General features: G+C 47.0%; 1 protein-coding gene across 1 annotated transcript in view; it reads left to right on the top strand.

Annotated features, from left to right (window-relative positions):
* The window catches only part of LOC135383299 (phospholipid-transporting ATPase ABCA3-like), a 165424-nt gene that overhangs the window by 99869 nt on the left and 42263 nt on the right, over nucleotides 1-23292 (top strand). The window contains exons 17-19 of the mRNA XM_064612815.1: nucleotides 6829-7209; nucleotides 13758-13883; nucleotides 19897-20202. Of these exons, the coding sequence (XP_064468885.1) occupies nucleotides 6829-7209; nucleotides 13758-13883; nucleotides 19897-20202 (813 nt within the window). The remainder of the gene's footprint in view (nucleotides 1-6828; nucleotides 7210-13757; nucleotides 13884-19896; nucleotides 20203-23292) is intronic.

Genomic DNA, 23292 nt, shown 5'->3' with positions numbered 1-23292 from the left:
CACAAATGTGCGAGACGGTATCATATGCGCGCTTCATGTCGAGGAAGACCGATCGGACGATCCGTCGATGGGCTCGAGCATGTTGAACTGTAGAGACTAGGTCGAGAACTGGATCCATGGAGCTTCGGTTGCGACGAAATCCAGCCATTTCATGAGAGAACGCACGTTGTTTTTGAAGCCACCAGTCGAGGCGATGCAAAACCATTCTCTCCATCAGTTTCCCCATACAGCTTGTCAGGCTCACCGGGCGAAAGGAGGATAGGGCATTTCGGGGCTTGCCTGGTTTCAGGATGGGAACAACCAATGCCTCCTTCCATGTATGTGGTAAAGATCCTTGTTGCCAAGACGTATTATAGACATGAAGGAGAGCTTGGAGTGACCGCCCGTCAAGGTTTCGTAGGGCGGCATAGGTGATTTTATCGGGCCCAGGGGACGAGGCGGCTTTCACAAGCTTCAACGCTGCCTTTAGCTCGATTAGTGTGAAGTCGCGGTCCATAACTTCCGGGGGACGGGGCCAGTCGTGGTGAAGTTCAGCCGTCAAACTGTGGACAAAACTGCGGTGTAGGAGCGTGGTCGAGGCAGCCGCCGGAGTCGTTAGTACCACACAGAAGTCCGTCGCAAGCGTGTTTTCGTCTACACGCTGAACGATAGCCAAGGCCGCGAGAGGATTCTTTTGAGGGGGCGCCTCCCTCAGAGATCGGATTGTCCGCCAGATCTTCGTAGCCGGATCAAACGGTGAAAGGTGGTGGCGAAACTTACGCCAACGCTTCCTGTCCTCGTCTTCAAGTTCTCGTGTTACTTTAGCTTTCATCCGGCGGTATTCCACAATGTCCGTAAGTTGCCCTGTCCGACGAGCCGTTCTTTCTGCTCGGCGACGTAATGCTCTAAGGTGATTAATTGCTGGGGAATGGCCGACATGGCCTGTTACCCGTTTAGACATGACCACCGCGTCCTGAATACCGCGGGTAATTGCTTGAGAGAGAGCCTCTGGGGACATACCGGTGTGCACAGATGTTCTGAGGCCCGCACGAAAAAGTCTCCAGTTTGTGAAAGAAATCAGTCCAGCAGTGGCTGAGAGGGGCAGTCTGTCGTGCGAAATATATAGAGGAAAATGATCGCTACCTCTAGTGTCGACGTCCGTAGCGCACGACAAGTGGCGAATTATGTCGGTTGAGCACCACGAGAGGTCCAATACATCAAGTGACGTTGGGGATCACATGTAAGTGGGCTCGCGGTTGTTCAGCAGGGACATGTTGTTATTCTCCATTGCCTCCAACAACCTCCTTCCCCTACTGTCCGTCCTTATACGAACTGGCACGTATGTTGCGTGGGTAAGTAGCAAAAGAAGATTGGAAGAAAAATGCGGAAAGAGTGAAAGCGCATTGTACTCATTGCCAGACCTCAAACGTCCGCGTAACCTTGAAACCGATTATCTCCCCACAATGAACATGACAGTCGCCCGCAGGTGGGTCCATGGCGATATTTTCCGCTCAAAGATGGCGGACTCAAGGGCTGGGCATGCGCATACGTGTTGTCGGAAATGGTCCATTGTAAAGGCATCCGAAGTGGACCCTCACAGAAGGCTTTTGAGAGAGACCCTTTTCATAACTTCTAGTAGGAACTGTGTCAGCAAACCTTCCGTAATCCTCGGTCCGGCCTTGAACAGACTGCTCGTTCCCCCCAAATGACCTCCTGTTTTGTTCTCAACTGGTGTTTCCTTCCCTTCTGTTTGTATGTAATTCTTGTTTGTGAAGTAAAATTTTCAGCTGTGTTTGAGACTTCTTGTCGTGTTTGTTCCTTCGTGTTCCCCAGTCTCGGGGTTTTTACATTGTGCATCATCTTCACCAGCTCGCTTTCTTCCTAGCCATTTTTTCATTGTGTCATAGTTTGAGTGGATGAGGCTCCACGCTTCGCCAATCTGGCACGGCGCCGCTCCATTACCCTTTCGGCGCCTGTAGTATATTGTTCAGAAAAGAAACTAGTTAACTTTGGTCTTCGGTGACAGGCCACAAAGCCATAAATCATTTTGTATGACACCTACTGTAATCTAGAAGTTCCGCTGAGGACGGCGTTTCCCCTTCTTTCCAGTTTACCAGTACGACAGTTCCACGTAACGTGTCAATAGCGTTTCCGTCTGACATCAGCCGCATGCCCACATCAATGTCCACAAGTTTGCGCACGTTATAAACGTCCCACGCGTCCTCGGTCATCCACTTTACAAGAACGTACATAGTTCCAACGTAGACCGAGCGGTAACACAGCAGAAAAAAAGGCAACGCAAATACAAAATACGTACAACGTGCACAACACAATGGCAGTGAAAGCAGTCGCTAGTGGCTACGATCCGTACTTGTAGGATAGGAGTTGGAACTAACCGCAGCGCCATCTATAATCGCCGCAACTGTTCAAAGATATGTCTCAACCTTTTTGAAAATAAAAAGTGGTGTGCATAAATAATTCTGAAACGAAATATTGCACAGGGTGGCACAGATACAAAGAACACCATATCAAAAAACACGCCAGGCCAAACTAGCTGGTCAAGACGACAGCGGCAAAACCGGCGGGCAACGCATGCGCCCGTTCCGTAGTCTGTACAAGTGCCATAAAAATGCCTCAAACAAAAAGGTACAAGCAGTATATTTATGATACTGCGTATAGTGTACTTACTCGAACGAAGTGCCGATTCAAAGCCCAAGAAGCAGCACTAAATGCTGTTGACACATCTACGCAAAGTTATTCTGCAAGTAGCACCATGAATCCGACGTGCAGGCAGCACGAATCCGACATATCCGACAGTGATGAGGATACGGAATCGACGCCTACAGCGACAGCCTCAGACGTAAGTGAAGAACGAAGAGACAGAGAGCGTGGTGTAGCTCATGAAGCTGATGTCTTTGACGACAACGATGTGCCAACGGATCCCGAAGACATGCACACCACAGAATGTGACGACCAATTGTGAGACTGTAGTGACAGTAGTTCGGAAGGCCCCTCATCGAGCGATGACGACTGCTCCAGCCCAGAATCCGAAGGTGCTTCGGAGGCAAAAAAAAAAATGAAGTGGTGAGTACCGTTGGTACGCCAGAAATGGTTTCATTCGCGTGAAAAATAGCTTTATTAGAGTGACCTATACACAGTGGAGTAGCCAGACCTCAAACATAGAGGAGGGGGCTACGCCACTGCCTACAAAAGAGGAAATTATCACCTCACACCTTCATAAATACAAAATACAATTTAACGATGTACTGCAGTTTTAGGATTTGCTGCTCTTAACAACAGTTACAGTGACTTAATACGATACAGCGCAGTTAAGGTAATTGAGTTCCTTCCTTCCTTCCTTTCTGTTTTCTTGCTGCGGCTATTTATCAACTCATTTTTTTTAAATTACTTGTGCAGGGACAGCCACTGTACGCAGGAGGAAAACTTTCAAGAGGTCAAAGTCTGGTGATGGTGATGGCCCACAGCCTATGGCATCATTTGTCGAAAGAAGCCACAGAGAGTCCGCTTAAAGTGCTCGATGCGCGCATGCCTGAGGGTATTGTGTTCCCAAGAACGAAGTTCTTATTCTTCAAGGATTTTTCTTCACTGTACGAGACGAAGCGGACGGTACATATCTATTGTCCTGAGTGCTACGAATACCTCTGCACGGTTCGGTGTGAAGCTGAATACATGGAGTGCCCTCAATGTTCTGCAAGGCATAAGCCTGCGGAGCTTTTGGAATCTTGCTCATTATTTTTCACTCTGGACATAGAAGCACAAATTAGACAGATTTTATTAAGGGGCAAACTGTCGGCTGACCGTGCAAGACGCTTATATGATGTAAGTGACATTACACAGAGTGCTGCGTACAACAGACTGCCAATCACTGAAGACTACATATAACATGGAACTCAGACGGTGGAACTCAGAACCCTCTGTTCGAGTCGTCAGGGTATAGTATCTGGCCCCTGCTACTGCAGATAAATGAGCTGCCGTACAGAGTCCAGAAACTGTTACTGTTATGCTTTGTGGATTGGCTCCAAGAAACCCAACATGAATACGTTTCTCAGGCCATTTGTAGAAACAATGAACAGATTATCCTCGGACGGCATTTTTTTGACAACTGAGAATGGCCTGCTCAGGAGGTGTCGTGTTTATCCAGGGCCATGTACCGTGGACACTGTTGCACAATGCATGGTCATGAACATTATGACATGACTCAGTTTAACGGTGCTCATGGCTCTGCATGGTGCGAGCACAGAGGTGAAACAGTGGAGAGAGGCAGGGGACACACTCGTGTGTATCCAGTACAGAAGCCGCCAGCGAGGTTGCGGACACATGACCGTTTCATGAAAGTTGCTCAAGGAGCACAGACTCGAGGGGAGCCGTGTTCAGGTGTGAAAGGACCCAGCATCCCTTTGTTCATGGCCTCCTTCAGCTTTTGTAGCTCCTTTGTAGTAGACTATATGCATGCCGTGTGCAACGGGTTTGAGAGAGCTACAGCGTCTTTATTGTTCAGCCACAAGAGGCGACACCGTTATAGCATTGGGTACAGTCTTCCACAAATCTATCGCCGACTCAGGCAGCTCACGCCAATTTGGGAAATGAGCAGACTCCCGCGGTCACTGGCGGACATGAAATTTTGGAAGGCTTCGGAGTGAAGCGATTGGTTGCTGTTGTACTCTCCAGTCGTCCTCAGGGATAAAGGCTTACTACGATAATTGAACCAACTTTGTACAAACCATGCACTTTTGTGTTCAGTCCAGTATACCTATGGATAGAATGGGATATGTAAAGCAGGCAATGGAAGAATTTCTGGAGTAGTACGAGAATCTGTAAGTTGCAGAAAGCATGAGCTACAACGCTCACCTGCTTCTTCACATGGTGGACCTTGTGAAGGAATGGGGTCCACTGTGGGGATATTCAGCCTATCCATTTGAGTCCACCAATGGGAAGCTTGTCCGGTTTGTCAACGGTACAAGGCACGCACATTTGCAAATTGTGGGAAAATTCTGCATATTGCAAAGTCTGCCACAAATTGTAATGGCATCCATGCCGTGGCCAAATGAGCTAATGATTTTTGTTCAGTCTCTGTTAAAGGGCTACAACCTAAGGAAGGCTTCCACGAAACGTGCTGACGTAATTTTGTATGGTAAAGGCAGGAGAGAGGCAGCTTGTACAGCACACAAGAAAGCGACCATTGGCGCCTTCACATATTGTGTAGCGTCGGTCGACAAGTCTAGGAGAAGGAACTCTTACGTGCGTACCAATGGATGAGTTTTTAGAAGGGTAACAGACCTCACGAAGATGGACGCCGAAGCATGTCACACAGCGAAACCCACAGTGCATTTCAGAATGAAGTTCCGTGTCCTGAACACATTTTTGCCTAGCATAGATCAAAATTCCACTGGATTTGCCAGTGTCTGCGAAACAGATGAATATGTTGTTGTGAGGGCATCTGAAGAGAAAAAGTGCATTGTACTTTGTTGTGCAGAAAGGACCATCTTGACTGTTATCCCAGAGCAGCATGTTTTGGAATCTGTTTAGCTTTCCAGGCACGGGTTTAAATGTGTCATTTTGTGTGACAGATTTTATAGTGAGCTATTTTAATATGGCCATGCTTCCTTCATTGTCACATCCTCTCATGCTGCGTGTGTAGAGTTCCATCACAGCACAACATTCTCCAGAACTTCCACTCATAAATGCTTCCTAGATGCAACACTTCCCACACGAAAGCCTTGTTTTAGTAAGATTAGAGCTGTTGAGCACCGGTTTGGTTCCCTCTGTAACAGTGTTCTTTCATTAATTTTCTCTGATACAAATGTCAGACCTGAGTTGCTTATGAGTTAGGAGGATTCCCATTGTGTAGCTTGTACTATAGGTTAAAACTACCAGTTGCCCACACTTTTTATAGTCATTTTGCCATATATGATATTCTCTACTAAGTGTTTTTTCTGCTGATTTCAACAAGGTTTGAATTTTGTTTCCGTAAATGGTTCATTTCTGACGTTCATATACACAACCTCCTGTTTGACGCAAATTTATCAGCCCTTATTACGAATAGTGTGTCATTAACAAGCCACCATCCCTCCCCCTTTGTACAGCGCAGCGAAGACACACATTATCATTTAGAAGTGTTAATTTGCCACGTAAAAGTAACTCAAGGTGGCACACAATTAGACGTATACTTTTGTTCTGATTTGAATAATATTTGAATTTTCTTTTTGTAAATGCTCTTTTCCTGAAATTCATACACATAGACCCCATCATCACACAGACATGTGTGATGTACATTTATCAGCTCTCGTGCTGAATAGTGTGTAGTGTTAAGTGTTAAGCCATCGTCCCTACCCCTTTATACAATACAGTGAATAAACGCATTACTATGAGGAAGGAGTGTTAACTTGCCACATTAAAATGAGTTATGCTGCCACACAACAACACCCATAACTATGTATTGGCTGATCGCAGAGTCTTGAGATTATCTACCTTAAACTAGAGAAACATATCAGCAGTCAGTATGTGCCCTTAACATAACAAATGGTATATCCTGATGATTTCCTACATTAAAAACTGTGTAAAAACTATAGAGATTTCTGATATGAAAAGTTAATGTCAAAACTCCCTGGAGTTCTTGATAGGAATGTAATGTCATAACACATTACACATTGAGTTTCTGATGAGTTTCTGTCGGCTCATTGAAAACACATCAGGATCATACAAGAAATTCAATAACGATTTTTGTAAGGGGCGCGCCGCGCCGTGGCCACAGAGAGACCACGCCGCCATTCTTGCGTAGCGAGACCTATAATGCTCACGCATTAGTTAAAATTTCCTCCTCTTCCGCAGACGGAGTGATGCGCGACTTGCGTGTTGTGGCCTCTGCACTGGACCGAATGGTGGAAGTTCGAAAGATCGACGTGGACTGGTTGAAGGAGAACGTGGTCAGCCCCCTCTTCACGGTAACGCTGATGGCTCGCATCCTGGACGCTTTGCTCATCCCGCTGTCGCTGTCCTTGATGGCTGCGGTCTATGTTATTCTTCCCATCGAGGAAGAATTCTCTAAGGTCAAAAAAGTTCAGCTCATGACTGGTATCAGCTCTAGCCGGTACTGGATCTTCAACTACTTCATCGACTACATCACCTACAACGTCCTCATCGTCATCTCTTTCCTGCCCATCTACATTGCTGATCCCCGCGAAATGACTGGAAGAGACACAAGAGTTCTGAGTGAGTACAAGAGTAGCGTTTGTTTGCGCAGCTTCTTAAAGGGACGCTCGCATCCGGAAACCAATCTATGAAACCTATAGCACTATGTTCGGCATCGGCCGTCAATCTACCTAGCTATTTATTTATTTATTTATTTTTTGTCGGAAAAGTGCAGAGAGCTTAAGTAAACGATCTTTAAAGACGAGCGCTGCTCTAGCGGCTGCAGAAGTTCCGCCGGAGTCACGTCACTCCTTATAGGAGTAATGAGGTGACATTTAACGTGACTCGAAACCCTGCGTCATCTGTCAAGCTGCTCATCAGGAGTCACCATGGATAATATTTTAGCTCTGCGGTGCATTATAGCTGCGCAATCGGATTTACAAAAACTGCCGGAGAAAGCAGACGCGGCTGCCGGCACGATCTTCGCGTGGCGTCTTTCCCTTTGTTAATTTTTAATCAACTCGCGCGCTACTTATACTTGCTTGGGCTGTGCCGATGTACGTCACGAGTCACGTGCAGGGGACCATTTTACGTCACCCTGTCGTCTACGATACGTTCTCTAGGGGATTTTTCAAAGGTTTGCGGAACAGAGGCCTCCCGCGTGATGCAGCCAAAACCGGCAGCCGTCTTCACGCTGTCGCTATACGGCTTTGATGACGGAAGCAAAACAACCAGGCCATCGCGGCGACAGTCAGGCGAAGCATCGGGGTTGGCCAAGAGGAACTAGCGCTAGTAATTGGCGGTAGAGCCCTGCACGGGCCGTCTTTTCCGGGCCCGACCCGGCCCGGGCGCATCGAAAGATGGCACGGCCCGACCCGGGCCCGGACCTTCATATTTTTATGCGGCCCGACCCGGCCCGGCCCGGCCCGGTGACCCAGTGACTAGAGCCCGGCCCGGCCCGGAATCTAAGCAAATAGAGCCCGGCCCGGCCCGGAATCTAAGCAAATAGAGCCCGGCCCGGCCCGGTCACCCGGCGAGTAGATCCCGGCATAGTATTTCCAGCCGCGACGTACGCGTTTCTGGTGATTATCAAACAAATTTATCAGTAAATTTTTAAGGAGAGAAGACAAACATACAAGTGATGGCGGTTTAACACCATAACCGCACCAGACCAAATTAAATCCAGAACGTACGCGGGCATGGGCGTTATCGTTACACTGTCAAGATTTTGCGGAGGCAGAGGATGCTGTCGATAAACTCCTCCTCCCATTCAATACCCCTCTCACCAAGCTTCGCCAAGTGATTGTGAAATACGTGAGGAGTGACGAGCAATGTAAAGTGGCTTTCAGAATGTTCTAGAGGGTCGAATCATATGCCTAATGCAGTATCCCTTGCTTGTCTTTGCAAAATATGCACAGGAATGATGCAAGCGCATGATGATATGAACTAATGCATCTCCAGTGTGGAATTAGCTGCGTGACCCGACCTGGCCTGACTCTCGGAAACATATTTGTCATACAGATTTTTCAGGATACAGATACAGATACATCATTTTTCAGGATACAGGATACAGATTTTTCATTGAAAAACTATAAGGGCGGTGGTGGCGTATTTTAACTGCCCGGGCCCGGCACGGCCCGCGGTGCTAGCGTATTTTGTTGGCCCGGGCTCGGCCCGGCCCGGAGCACACAGCCAATAAGAAGCCCGGCTCGGCCCGCGGGCCGGGTCGGGGGCCCGGGCCCGTGCAGGGCTCTAATTGGCGGTACAAAAGTTGGTCGGAGCTCAACTCTGTTCAGCGCCCTGTCGGTGCATAGCGCTATGGAGCAAAGCGCTATATGTGGTAACATGCCATAATACTTTGATTTTGAGGTATTATAATGCATAATACCAAAACACGAGTAATACTAGCAATGCATTGATACAAAAATCTCGGGTTCACAAGAAGGAAAAACCTGAAATATACACAATTTGTGCAGTACTCTACTCGCTGAGACCTTGATACCTTATAGGCGGTTACATTTTCAGATGTTCTCAAATGGAGAATCGTGAACTGCATGTCCGTTCTGTCTCAGAGGCACATGCTTGGGATCATAAGTAGAACTGAGATTCGCGGGAGCAAATTCTAAAAACGGGGTAAAAGTGGGACAGGAAACTGTGGAAAATCGGGACACCTTCCGGGAGAACGTACCCATTGCTGAATATGTCCAGATTGCTTTTATTAGCCTTAGATTATTTTAACTAATTCTCCGTCACCGAAACTGCAGTCCATTCTCGTCCGTTGAAGGATATGTTCACGAATATTTCAAATGTCTTTTTACTCAGGCTCTGCGTTTTCTTCGTTCCCTGACTTTCCCTGACTCGCTTGATTCGTGTTTCTTACTCTTGTGAAGTTGCGAACCCACATGGTCTAGAAACTTGTTTCGATCACATACCCCCCCCCCCCCCTCCTTGTTTTTTGTTGAGGTGATTCAGGAACTTCATACCACATCCGCATCTCACAGATTTCCCATCTTTCCTTCTGATGCATTCGTTTTCCTACTCTTTCAAGCGAGTTTGAAGGGACGTCATACTGCCAGTTGTCATCCGTTAGCACATGTGCAAGCACAGTGGAAGCTTCCAATATAAAAATACGAAATGTTCTCAACTCACTGGCGACGCAGTTTTGGCACTGACGCCAGTGGAGTGTAGCTGTAGCTTCCACAGTTTCGCTACAAAAACCACTGCCCCCCCCCCTCGGCCACGTGATCATCCGTAGCGAATCGCGAAGGCAGAGTCGGATCGCGCCAAAAAGCGCGCGCTGACTCGATCGAACTGCGCATGTGCACTGTATGCTCTCTCCTATACCATATCCATTAAGGATCTTTAGGAGGAGAACAGTCTTTGCTTCACCCCCAATGTGAGAGGGTGAAAGAGCACACTGTCGCCTCTTGCGTCCTGGAAAAAGATTAACAGAAAATGCAGCCCAAGATAAGGGCGTTCCGATAGCATTACCCGATACATGTGTTTTTGTTTTCTTTCCGCAAGTTAAAGCTCATCTTCGACGCATGAGGCTCCTTCACCATCTCACGTTGGGGGTGAAGGAAAGATGTGTCTCGGAAGATGCGCAATGAAGAAAATAAAGAAAAAAATGGTGTTCGTTCACGATTTTTTGCGGACGATCTACCGAACGGATTTTTGTTCTGAAAACGGCTACGATATCAGGTCACCGAAAGGAACAGATGTTCTCATTGGGACAACTTCGTAGCTTTTATAATTACAAAAAGTTAATTAACGATTGTTAGGTAATTAGCGATTTGACGGTTGAGTAACATATGGCCAAGAACGTCCGCCGGCCTAGAGATGATAGAAGTGAAAACAGCATGTCTATAACCCTTATAGTTTTTTTAATGAAAAATCTGTATCGCCTAAAAAAAGACTCTGTATAAACAAAAAGCAACATTTGCGGAATAATAAATAAAGTATAAATACTGCAGAACGACAGAAAGTGTGACTATCATATCGTACACTCTTTAAAGGAACTTATTTGGTTTGGAGAAAGTAGATAATATTCACACAGCACGTGATGAGGCGCAGGAGACATTCGCTTCATCCGAGCACAACTGTAGAACTTTCTGGTGACAGGGGCTACATGCTTGGAGATCGCAGGGCCACGAACAGCTGTCGGTGTCTGAATGAAAAAAAAAAAAAAGAACCTGTTAACGTTATAGTAAAGCAGAGCATAAGCAACGTTAATTGACAGAGTACGCTATGTACGACATGCTATCGGCCTTAGGCCCGTTACGCACTGACGTGCCGACTAATGACAAAATTCGGGGAGCCAGGCGTACGCGATACACGCTCTATTCCTTTTCATGCACACCAGTGCGTTACACATGAAACACGTTCAAATAGCCGAACAAAACTCAACTAGTAACGCGATACAGAATAGCACATCAACCAGGTTATGAGTGATGACCGGCAGAAAGTGATGTAATACGGGACACGACGTACTTTGCACACTCTGCAAGTTTTGCACACTCTTAGGCAGCCGTATTAAACGTCTGACCACTGACATGCACCATACGTTTGCAGTGGGTGTCAAATGACTCCTGTTGATGGCATCAAATGACCCGCTGCCTTGATGCAGTCATAGTGACTTCAGGAGGGGGGGGGGGCGGTTATATATGGGGGAGTCACCCTGACTTCCTTATTTTTTAGAATGCACCATGTGATACCCTCAAGTTTCGGTTTAGCAATGCTATATTGCTCGCGCTGCTTTCCGTGCTCTTATGCCTTTCCAAAGTCATTTACTCTTAAAATGTGAGCACCATTGCGGAAACAACGTTTTGTTAACGTGTTCTTACCACGGTTGCTGCTGTCGTTCAACAGAAAGCAGCTCTCTCACGGGAATAACGTTTCATTTGTAAGCACGCACTTGATCAGTTGTTTCGTACCACTGTCTGTGAGAGAGTCACCTTGATTAGTTTGTTTGCCACCTGGCGCTGTGCTACAGCTGCAGATTCATTTGATTTCCTCCATTGTTGTACAAGCTTGATTACTGGCATGCTTTACCACTTCCGCAACAAACAGAAACAACGTGGCTACATCGTCACACAATCGTTGCTGCCACGAATGATGTTTCTAGTCCTGTGTGCTTGTCCTGCACACCGTGACCTGTCCTGTAGTGGAAGAGTAAACGAATGGTAAGCCTCCGAACACACTCAAATAAAACTGCACGCGAGGCGTTCATCACAACGAAGATATCTGAATTGCAAGACAACCATGACTCCCGTCGTCTGCTTTGGGAAGTGGCATGCGCACGCTCTTGGGGTCACGTGGGCGGTCACATGGAGACAGGAGCATCCTAGAAAGCATGCGAAGGCTAGCACGCCCGTCCCAATGGCAAGAAGTTAGAAGGGCCTCTCCTGTGTTTCCTTCCTCCATGGTATAGATGTATTGTAGTGGCTTACCCTACTCTCGTGACATTTTCTGAAATTGGGACATGTCCCAAAAATCCCAGCTGGAATTACATTACAAGCTACATGTATTACTATTGCCCACTCTTGTACTAATGAAAACACGTTTTTTCCACTTGTGGGTGCAGCATTCTTGAAGTGCCACTACGACTAAATCTCCAGCCTTCAGAATCGTACAGAATTTATGCCATTGCAATTCGCGTGTCTCATATTGTATTTTCCGCAAATATTGTTTCTCTATGCGAAGCGGAAGTGCCACAAAATCACAACCGCTAATCACAACCATGCTTTCAGCGGCTGTAGCTGTGGAATACGAGCCGCCATCAGCCTCATGGGTAGCCACTGGTAGCCACAGAAGGCCTGTGTCTCAAAATCGACTGCGGCGATTGGCTTACATCTTAGCTTGCAGCTGCGATCGGAGGACTTTGTGCGTACGTACGAAGAAGAGTCATTAAGCAGGCCTTCTCTACCTAGGTGGCGTTGGTAGAGATGGGCGCTCTTGTTTCCGGTGACGTCACTTCCTCTCGAAGAAACCCGCAATTATGGAGTCTAGCGTCTTCTTTCGAAAATGCGTGTGAAGCGCGCAGTGTTCACTATAGCGGCATTATTATTTTCGATACCGAGTCTTTAAGCCGAGTTTATTCATAATACCAAATATACCAAATACTATTTTAAGTCAGTGGCATTTTAATGTGTCTTCCGGGCAATAATGTGTTACTCGTTTTTATTTCGTATAACAAGTCGATCTTGTTCAAATACTTAGTGCATGATACACAATGTGCCTTTTTGTTACGCTATGAGAGCACTATATCTCCTGTTTTTGCTATTGAGCTAAAACGGCAGGTTGTAGGGGCAAATAGCTTCCAAGGGGAGGCGAAGCGTGCAACGGATAGACACTGGACAATAGGATTACGACAATCGAAACTTCTGGTATGCAGGGAATCCGGGGGATAAGATTCAAATTATTACGACATCTGACCATGATGACCTGCGAGTAAACCCAAGGCAATTCCCACAGCCGGTGAACTTGGAGCTCCAGAGGGGGCCGCGGGCCCTCCTTGTCCGTCTCGGAATGCCCATGCTCTAAGTCATTGTATTTTTAAAAAGATCCTGAAACGAGCACGTACAGCTCCGCCGACAACGAGATCACCGTGATGTCAGTCCCTAGCAAGAGAAGTCTGACGACATCGCTGAGAGGAGAAAGGGGCCTTCCAGACGCCCACGCCGCCGCGGTATCTCTGTTCTCGAGGCAGTGCTGTGAATGGTGCTCCGTGCTGGTGTCGGGGCTGACGTTTTCGCCTTTTTCGAGAGAGATCGAGGTTTCCGGCTTACTCCCCACATCCGGCGTCTGCTCTTGCCATGTATTCCACCGAGTAGCAGTGAAATTGTACCACTATTGCGCGTGGGTATTTTCGCCGTCAGCGGCCAACAAGCAATAAAGTTACAACATAGTTTTGAAATGGACTGAAACGGACGCGGCCATCCCTTTATATCGAAACGAAATATGGACAAATTCGTGATTACACGTGGGAAAACTTGGGTCTACCACGAGCATTCCACCCTGCACTTCATGTGGATGTTTGACGGGAGAGAGATGCCTTCATTTTATATCATTTACCACTTCCAGTTTGGGATTCATGCTAACTGACGAGTGATTACGTGTGACATTTCCAGGTCGCTACTTCATGCTTTTCAGCATGTTTGGCTTCGCATTTTTGCCGGTGGACTACTTCGTATCTTTCTGGGTTGAGACGTCTACTGTTGCCTACTTCAGTTTAATTGTTCAGGCATTCCTAACAGGTATGTTTCTCCTTATTCAGTCATCTTCCTAGTCAGTAGTCTCTTCCTACCATGGTCAGCTAAGCAAACCAAGGTGCGCCGTTATTCTAGAGACTACTTTATTGCGCTACCTAGAAACTACGTTGAGGAGCGAAAAAACAAACAAAAACGACTGAGCTACCCGGAAATGTAACATGGTATTCTATTTTGAATTTAAGCGTGTAGAGGAATTATACATTATAAAGGTACGCGGCGACGACGCGACGATACTGACACAGCGCTGTTGCTGTGTATGTTAGGGCGGGTTCACACGAGGGACCCATCCCTGGGATAAGTCCGATTTGACTCGGTGACAATCACGTAGAGCGAAGAGTACCCGTCCCCGCCGAGCATTCACACTGTATGAGGAATGGGAGCGGATAAGTCCGTCTCCAACAACGCTCTGCGTGAACGAGTTTTCTCACTTTTCTACACTGTGATTGAACAGAATAATGGACGTATTGCACCGTAGGAAGCCGTTGCACCAGTGAAATAAAAAGGAAACTGCTATCGACCATGAGAACACATATTACGCGGACGACGCCTCTGCGTAGGAGCAGTATTGTCGTGCTGCGGAATCATAAAATGTCAACTTTGTTGAAAAGGAAGAAATCAAACTGTACTGAGTTTTCGGCGAATCCGGACACGTACTATTTACAGGACACAGCGACATATGCATATGCAAAGCCCTCCCTATTCATAATATTCATTTCCACGCAGTGCTCTAGTGGGTATCGTATTTGGAGATACACTGGCTCGCAGCACAACCCTCGTTTTCCCCGTTTTTTCTTGCTCCGTAAAGACCCGTACACGATTCCCCTTTTTTATTACGCGGTTCCCTGAATCCCCTCAGCTTCCGCGGTCAGAGCTGTAAAACAGCCTGTTGAAAAGAAAAAATCGGAAAACATTGGTCCGTCCACAAGTTCCCCGCGAACACGGGGACCGTTTGTAAGTTACACTGTGGCACCGTGGCATTCCAATTCCTCGCGGACCGGAGTAGAAGCACATTTTGATGACGTAACTGTGACGTTTAAACCCTTCGTGTACTTATCCCAGGGATGCGTCCTTCGTGTGAGCCTTCCATTAGGGTGCCTGAATACTAGCTCCCATTGTGTAGGGGAAGACAACCGCCTCGTCTTCTACGAATTTCCGCCACCTTCAAATAAACACACAGCAGAGGTGGTTTGTAAAAGTGGGTGAAATGCGAACACAGCGTTCATGCATGGTGAGTGTGGGCTTTGAAATCGTCGCTTTGCGGCGTCCGCCCCTGCAAAGGGTGACTCCACCCTGCACAGAGGGAGCTACTATATTCATACATCCTAGCTTATGTCTACGTCCTTACCTTGATGGCGTTTCTTGAATATGTGTAGTTTTGACTAACAAGGTTCTACTCATTTTCTTTGATAAGGCGAACCTGTGTAACCATTAAAAGCAGATATCCTGACTATAATTCTAGTTCGGAACCCAGCAGCCTCGCTGATCGATGTACCAATGAACCTTTTTCACAATGGCTTATGCGCATGTCATTGAGGCGCCGGAGAGGGTTATCTCCGTCTTCACTAGATGGCGTAGTACGGTGACGACAGAAGTGGGGATAAGTGGGGACACCGCACAAACAGCGCGAGCTCGTCGGTCCCACTCCAGACCGGTTTTGATCAGTGAAGAAATCTGGGCTTGTTGGTACACGAACATGATGAAAAGAGCGCTGTAAGACGAAACACAAGAGACGCGCAGACACAGATGCGCTAAGTTCCAACACTTTATTTTGAAGAAAAGTAACCCTCCCTCTACACGACACCCTACCGGTTGTTCCCTTTACTACTACACATGTCGAGGAACGCCACCTCCTTATCTGGCAGTGCTACGGAACGAACGCTAACGCATTCTTCTCCTAATTTTCTTATCTCATCCTCTGTAATCTCTCTAGACGTTCTATAACGAATTCCCCCAAAACACACACACTGATTCAACATCGGCTGACAGCCACATTCCCTGCAGTGTACCGCTAGCTAGCCACCCCGGTTGTCCTTAACGTTTAAGCGATTTTCACGCAGTCGGTCATTTACGCAGCGTCCGGTATGACCGACATGCGCTTTCCCGCATGATAGGGGAATCCTGTAAATCACATTCTGTTTGCATTCTACATACGGGGACCTGTGCTGCTTCATACACTGCTTCTTCTGTTGGTCTGTGCCATTTACCGTTCTGCAAAGCTTTATCAGCTTCTCAGGAGCCGAGAAGGCAACCCGGACCTGATCGCGGCAGCCATCTTATTCAGCCGGTGAGACACTTCATGAAGATACGGAATTACAGCCGTTCTAGCCGCCCCTCTCTCACCTTCTGACTGTAGGCCTGGCTGTTTCCGACCAACGACCCTCCTGAGCCGGCTCTCAGCATCCGCGGCTTGTAATATAAGGCGCCAACCGCATGGAGCGTATTTTACAGCCGAAATGGACCAGCGTTGTCTCTGCCGAACCACGCGGAACGTGAGCAGAGCCCTTCCAACCGCATGCGACAGATTCTCGGAGAGCGTGGTTGGCATGGTGACACGTAAGCTGCCTACTGTGGACGTGGTAGCTACATACATACTGTTGCATTGTAGCTATGCTGATGAAAACAGACAATGCCATCTGTTTCTACTTTCGTAAAACTCGTTTCGTAAAAGCAGTCAAGATGTGCGTCCTCCTTTGTACACCCGCGCGTCTCCGAGGCGCTTCTGGCTTCGCCTGGTTCCAGCTGGTCATGTTAATTGTTGCTGGTCATGCCGCCAGTCGCTTGCTTTCCTTTGCGATATAAGTAATCACGGCAACATAATCAGACTAAGTATACATGACAGGGGAGATCATGTGCTGGAAGCCGCAGTGCTAAAACATGACAGCCAACTTCAGTCACATTCCAGTTTCAGTCACATACAAATACCCGAGACGTCAAACCGGGTAATCATTCATCGTAAGCGCATGACACCATGAAGAAAGGCGACATACACACGAAGCCTACTGTCGAAAAAGTTTATTGACTCACATATATATTGTTTAAAAACTCGCTAACATGTTCGTTGTCGATTATGCCATCGACGGAAACGGCGCCAATCCTCCCCGCTCTTTGATAAGTGTAAATGCATTTGCTTAAACGCGTAAATACACTTACGACTTCGTCCGCGAGTGCCATACAGAATACATGATTCGTTACGTCTTTGTACTCGTCCATCTTCATGTTCCAAGCGTTCAACATCGCACACCACGAATCGGGCAGCCATGTTTTTTGTTTATGCCCCGTGCTCGCAATGCTGGAGGGAAGGCGGTCACGTGCACTTTCCTCTCGCTGCTGATTGGCTGGCCCGATTCCGCTCCGGTCGTCACTGCCGAAATTTCTATCCTGCCAGATATGAGCGTTTCGGCTGTGCGCCTATTGTTCTGTCGTTCGGTTGCACCTTCGGCACACGCTACGCTTGGATACGGCTGGCAAATACGCTCCTTGCGGTTGGCGCCTAATCGTGTACTCTGACTCGCTCAGCCGAACTGCCTGTTGTTGGATGCTATGACTCATAGATTGGGGGCACGACCTACTCACTGCATTGCGAACGCACGTATTGACTGTAGTTCACTTCACTAATTTTGAATGGGCTGACTGATACGGTAAGAGAGGCTAGTAAGACCGGACGCTGCGTAAATGACCGAACATCACTTAAACGTTAAGGACAACCGGGGTGGCTGGCTAGCAGTCCACTGCAGGGAATGTGGCTGTAAGCCGATGTTGGATCAGTGTGTGTGTGTATCGGGGGAAATTGTGATAGAACGACTAGAGAGAGTATAGAGGCCCATGAGATAAGAAAATTTGGAGAAGAATGTGTTAGTGTTCCTTCCATAGCACTGTAAGATAAGGAGCTGACGTACCTCGACATGTATAGTAGTAAAGGAAACAACCGGTAGGGTGTGGTGTATTCAAGGGGGAGGGTTACCTGTTTACAAAATAAAGTGCTGGAAGTTAGCGCATCGCTGTGTCTAACGTCTCTTTTGTTTCGTCTTGCTGCGCTCTTTTCATCATGTCCGGTTTTGATCATTTGTACTACCCACGTGGATTTGTTTTGACGCGCTCCAAGCGTGGATCGCTGGGGAGCCGCTAGGAGACAACGCGTATGTGGAAAAAGTCCATAGTGAGGAGTGATACTGGATATAATTCGCTATGGATACTACGACTTTCAAACCAGTCCAGATTTCGGCAATGTTCATAGGTTTATTCTGCTTTGATGTTCACTAATCTCTGCAGTACAAAAGGAAGACAGTCAGCTATAATCGCTCTGTGGATCCTGTTAATGAGGGATGAATGATTATGATTTTTATCGGATAGCCACCCTGGGCGGAGAAGGAAGCGATTAAGGTTCACGGTCAATGAGTGAAATAATGTACCCCCTAGTGGAGGCTGGAATAGTAGCCACGTGACGCATACGCGTCATGATGTGCAGTCACTGATATCCAGGTAGCCGCCGACATGTGGTAACGCCACCTGCATAACGCGACCAGTACGTTTCAGGCCGGTTTCACACGGCCGTATTTGTCGTCCGTTCACTTCAAAAATAGAACCTACAAGGGAATCGAGCTCCGCACCTTGTAATGGGTATGTTTTGGATCCGTCAAAAACGCGACTTCGAAAAACATTGAGGTGAAACCTAAGAAAGAAAAGTAACAAAACAACAAGTAGAGTACAAAATACCCATTCTTGAAAATTATTTACGAAATAGTACTAAATGCTCTTAAAAGCAGTGTTGAACATAGCGGCTCAATATTTCATATTATTTCCGTGCATTTTTTAAACGCTTTTAGCTCCCTGATGAAACACAGATATGTATAACGTACTGCATAATATGGGCTACTAAGCTAGTTTCCGTCATACAATCAAGTGCAAAACCACTGTGAGCCTGTTCATAATATATTTAGAAGTGTGATTTGCAACTTTATTGTTCAGAGGAGATAAATAGTCTTTTTTTGGAACAGGAACATGAAGATATATCGGAAACGCAACGAGAGATCGCTGTAGCAGTGCACTCCAAATGTACCGCCGAATTTGCTTTAAGGAGTTTGTGCCGAAAGTGAGCATCCCTGGCAAGATATAAGCTTTCACAGAAGGGTAGAAAGGACATGTGAAGGGTGTCGGTAAGGACATGTGAAGGGAAGTGCCTCAGGAGACCAGAGTCGCCTATAGTTGGAACAGATACTACAGGCTGCCGTACGCGACCTAGTTATTTGCTCACACATTAAATACGTTGCATTGTAGGAATGTGAGCCAGTCTTTGTGAGCCATGCAACGAGATGCCTACGGGAAGGGGTTGCTAGAGAAACGTACAGTACAGGAAAGGTAGCTCCATAGTATTTACGTTACTTTTATGTGGTAGCGATACTGTTATCGCGTTACTTCGTAACATTTAGCATCTTCAAAGTAACTTGGAAAATGTGTAGAAGTTTTTGAAAAAGTATTTAATTTAGATTACAAAATATTAATCATTAAAAGTATTTGCAAGACACCAAGTTACTCGCAAAAGTATTTAATATATTTAACTTAAGTACTCTACTCAAGTTACTGGACAAGCCTAGTTGAAACCGGCCTTATGCATCTGCAGGATCGGACCTCATCTGAGAAGTACTTTCACGTCGCTCATTACCTGGCCACTAGCACGCTAATATGTTTACCATATTAATTTTTGGCTTGACGACGCATGACCTCAGTCATTACGACGTATTACACATAATCGACAAATGGACACTAAAGAGCTACTCCTGTTGCAGTTGCTGTGGGAGCGCGTGTCTCGACGGCGGGGTTTTCGTACCTGGGCGCAAAGGACGGCCACCCTATTGGCAAAAGCAAAATGCCGTGTCTCTAACTTGTCTCTCCTTCTTTGACTAATACCAATGATGTCGTAATCGGAGTACCGTTTTGACAATTTCTCCTGAGTGTCACTCCAGTGAGAGGTGAACGCCTACTTGCTTTTTTTTTTTTTCAGGGACCATGACAAGCATGATATTGTTCTTTGTGGCACCGAACTTCGTGTCCAAAATGGTCAAAGAAAAAAAGACCATTCAGCGATTCTATAACAAGTTGTCGGTACCTTTTCGCTTGATTCCAAACTTCGCCATAAGTCGTGGCTTCGGCAACATCAACCGCAACCTTCATGCACAGCTCATTTGCTGCAATCTTCCTATCGCTGTGCTGGAAATGATCTGCAACTATTTTACCGGAGGATACAGCAAGAACTGGTTGACTACACAGGACATTGAGTTTTGGGATGTCATGTACGATGCATGTCCAGGTAGGTTATTTTGCTCATTAGATGTGATTGTAAAGGTAGTGCTAGCCCACAAGGATAGCTCTTACGTTTTCGAAAGCAACGTTCCCACGAAGGGAAGCGAAGTGACTTCATTCAGAGTTGGCCTGGAACCTGGCTACAGTGCGGGACTGTTAGGGCAAGCCCTGTTATCCAGCTCCAGGTATACGCATGTACAGCTCGAAGCAGAGTTAACTGGAACGCCGCTTCGGCCGAGACGGTTGGAATGCGGGCGGGTATCCTGGCGGGTAGATATCCCTGTAAAGCTCGATAACTGGAACGCCGCTTCGACTGGCGGGGCGGGTAGAGAGCCTGTGCTTAGGTGAAATAAAGGGAAACAGTGTTTCGACTGTCCCACTTGTGCTGCGGGGGTGGCCGCCTTGCCATGAGCTGTTGACTCGGCATAATTGTGGTTACCATGTTGGGTTCCATGACTGGGGCATGACTGTGGTTACCACGGACGTCTGTTTGGGTTTGCGGCGATTATAAAAAGCTGAAAGCTGGCCAATATCGCACGGATGCGATGCCGTTGTGTCATAGATACAGGCGAAGGTGGACAGCAAATCCAATAAAATTGCCACCAGATTTCGTGCACCCTCATTTGTTTTATCAGAATTATATATATATAACGTCGCCCACCTACGCATTGCTGATGAAGGCCCAATAAGGCCGAAACAGCTGTCCAATGCTGGTGTGGCGACGTTTGGGACTTATAAACATATGTTCAACGTGCAGCCAAAGAGCCTATGCTATTTTTCTTCACTTAATACTTTACTGGCTTCGCACTGGGCTTTCAGAGGTGAGTTTCTCACCCTGACGGGAGGACATCACGTTCCACGTGACCTTCCGACGCCACTCGCTCAAACGTCGCCCACCTACGCATTGCTGATGAAGGCCCAATAAGGCCGAAACAGCTGTCCAATGCTGGTGTCGCGACGTTTGGGACTTATAAACATATGTTCAACGTGCAGCCAAAGAGCCTATGCTATTTTTCTTCACTTAATACTTTACTGGCTTCGCACTGGGCTTTCAGAGGTGAGTTTCTCACCCTGACGGGAGGACATCATGTTCCACGTGACCTTCCGACGCCACTCGCTCAAACGTCGCCCACCACGCATTGCTGATGAAGGCCCAATAAGGCCGAAACAGCTGTCCAATGCTGGTGTCGCGACGTTTGGGACTTATAAACATATGTTCAACGTGCAGCCAAAGAGCCTATGCTATTTTTCTTCACTTAATACTTTACTGGCTTCGCACTGGGCTTTCAGAGGTGAGTTTCTCACCCTGACGGGAGGACATCACGTTCCACGTGACCTTCCGACGCCACTCGCTCAAACGTCGCCCACCTACGCATTGCTGATGAAGGCCCAATAAGGCCGAAACAGCTGTCCAATGCTGGTGTGGCGACGTTTGGGACTTATAAACATATATATATATATATATATATATATATAATGCAGGAAAAAAAGCCATCAAAGGATCAAATAAATGATACTAGACGTGTTTGTAATTCAAACTTACAGATTAACATGGCTTCTATGGCTGCACGCAGAGAAACAGATACTCATGGAACGATGCGGCAGCACCAGAGATATATATGATTGTATGATATATATATATATATATATATGTATATAGGTACTAAAAAGATCTGAGGCAGACAACGAAGATGTAGGAAGTAGGAAAAGGGGAGTTGTTTAGTTACTAGTGGAAAGTTAAAGGGGCCGTAAACAGGTACAAAAGGTGCACATTTCTTTGTGTTGAAACTTATATTGTTGAAACTTAGGCCGTGAAAGCTCCTTGCAATTACGAACGCTCAAAACAAAAGGCGCTTACATACGGATGAAATATTCACTGCACTCTTTCGCATTTTAGCTCCGCCCCGCGCTCTAACTTTACGTCATTTTGATGTAGCGCTTTCCCCACCAATTACGATTGAGTGTTCCACGTACGATTTTATTTCAAATGCGGAATTGGACTAGATGAACGTGAATCCTCTTCTATTCAAAATCTAAACAGTTACAGCCTCAAACTGAGAAAGAAATGCGTTTAATTTAGGTATCATACGCGCACTACGTTTTCTGGGAAGTAGCACGCAGCACACCACGAGTGCGAATGAATATCCGGGACCACAGTTCCGGAATCTTAGGTAGGTGCGCTATGGAACATCTTCGTCATCTTCGAATGGTTCCGACAACTAGGCTGCCGTGCTTTGGTTTGAGCCACGCGGCATCGCGTCACCAGCTCGCGTGGTACAGTGGATAGCGTGCTGGCATGTCACGTCGTGACTGGGAGGAGCCCGGGTTCGAATCGCGTCATGTAATAGCAGCCCAGCTGTTGACGTTTGCGCCAGCCGGAGATGTTGAAGATGTCATGACGTTGAATTTCGGAACCACGGAACGCAAAACGTCGTTTCACACAAACTGAGCGCTCCGACTCACAGCTATGTTTGATAATGAAGTATGTTTATTGGCTGGTAATTTGAAACGTCATGTGCGCAGCTCGGCCCCCTGATTGGACGGCAAAACGTTACGTAGCCATGTGGCGTATGCGTTGTGGAGAGAGGCTCGCTGGTTACTCATCTTTGAAAGCAGTTATATGGGTCAATGAGCTGGCACGAGCCGGACGAAATGTATATTTGGGTATTATGAGCTGCGTTCTTTCATGGGGTATCATTATCTCAGAAATGTTTGGTGGCCTGTTTACGGCCCCTTTAAGGGGGAAGTCAACGTTGCGGCGGAAGCTCCCCCTTTGTCAGGACTGACAAATGACACTTAGTTTTAGAATGAGTTTTATACAATGCTACAATGACGTCGCAACCGGGGGCGGCCGTCAGCAGGTCAAGTACAAGGATGTGGTTAAGTCATGTGCGGTGGAGAGGTCATCGTCCGGGAGGTGGGATGGAATCGAAGGGCTGTGAACTGTTCCCAAGCAGCACAATGTACTGAAAGTCGAGTGCAATAGGGGTGGATGGCATGTGTCTTATCAATGTTCTTTAGCTTCATGAGTCTGTTCAGGGCCTTCCACCTACCCGTCCACCCCTATTGCACTCGACTTTCAGTACATTGTGCTGCT

Source organism: Ornithodoros turicata, chromosome 2 (assembly GCF_037126465.1).
Source record: "Ornithodoros turicata isolate Travis chromosome 2, ASM3712646v1, whole genome shotgun sequence".
NCBI lineage: Eukaryota > Metazoa > Arthropoda > Arachnida > Ixodida > Argasidae > Ornithodoros > Ornithodoros turicata.
Note: the sequence above shows the minus strand (reverse complement) of the source record. Positions and strands in the feature narration are given on the sequence as shown.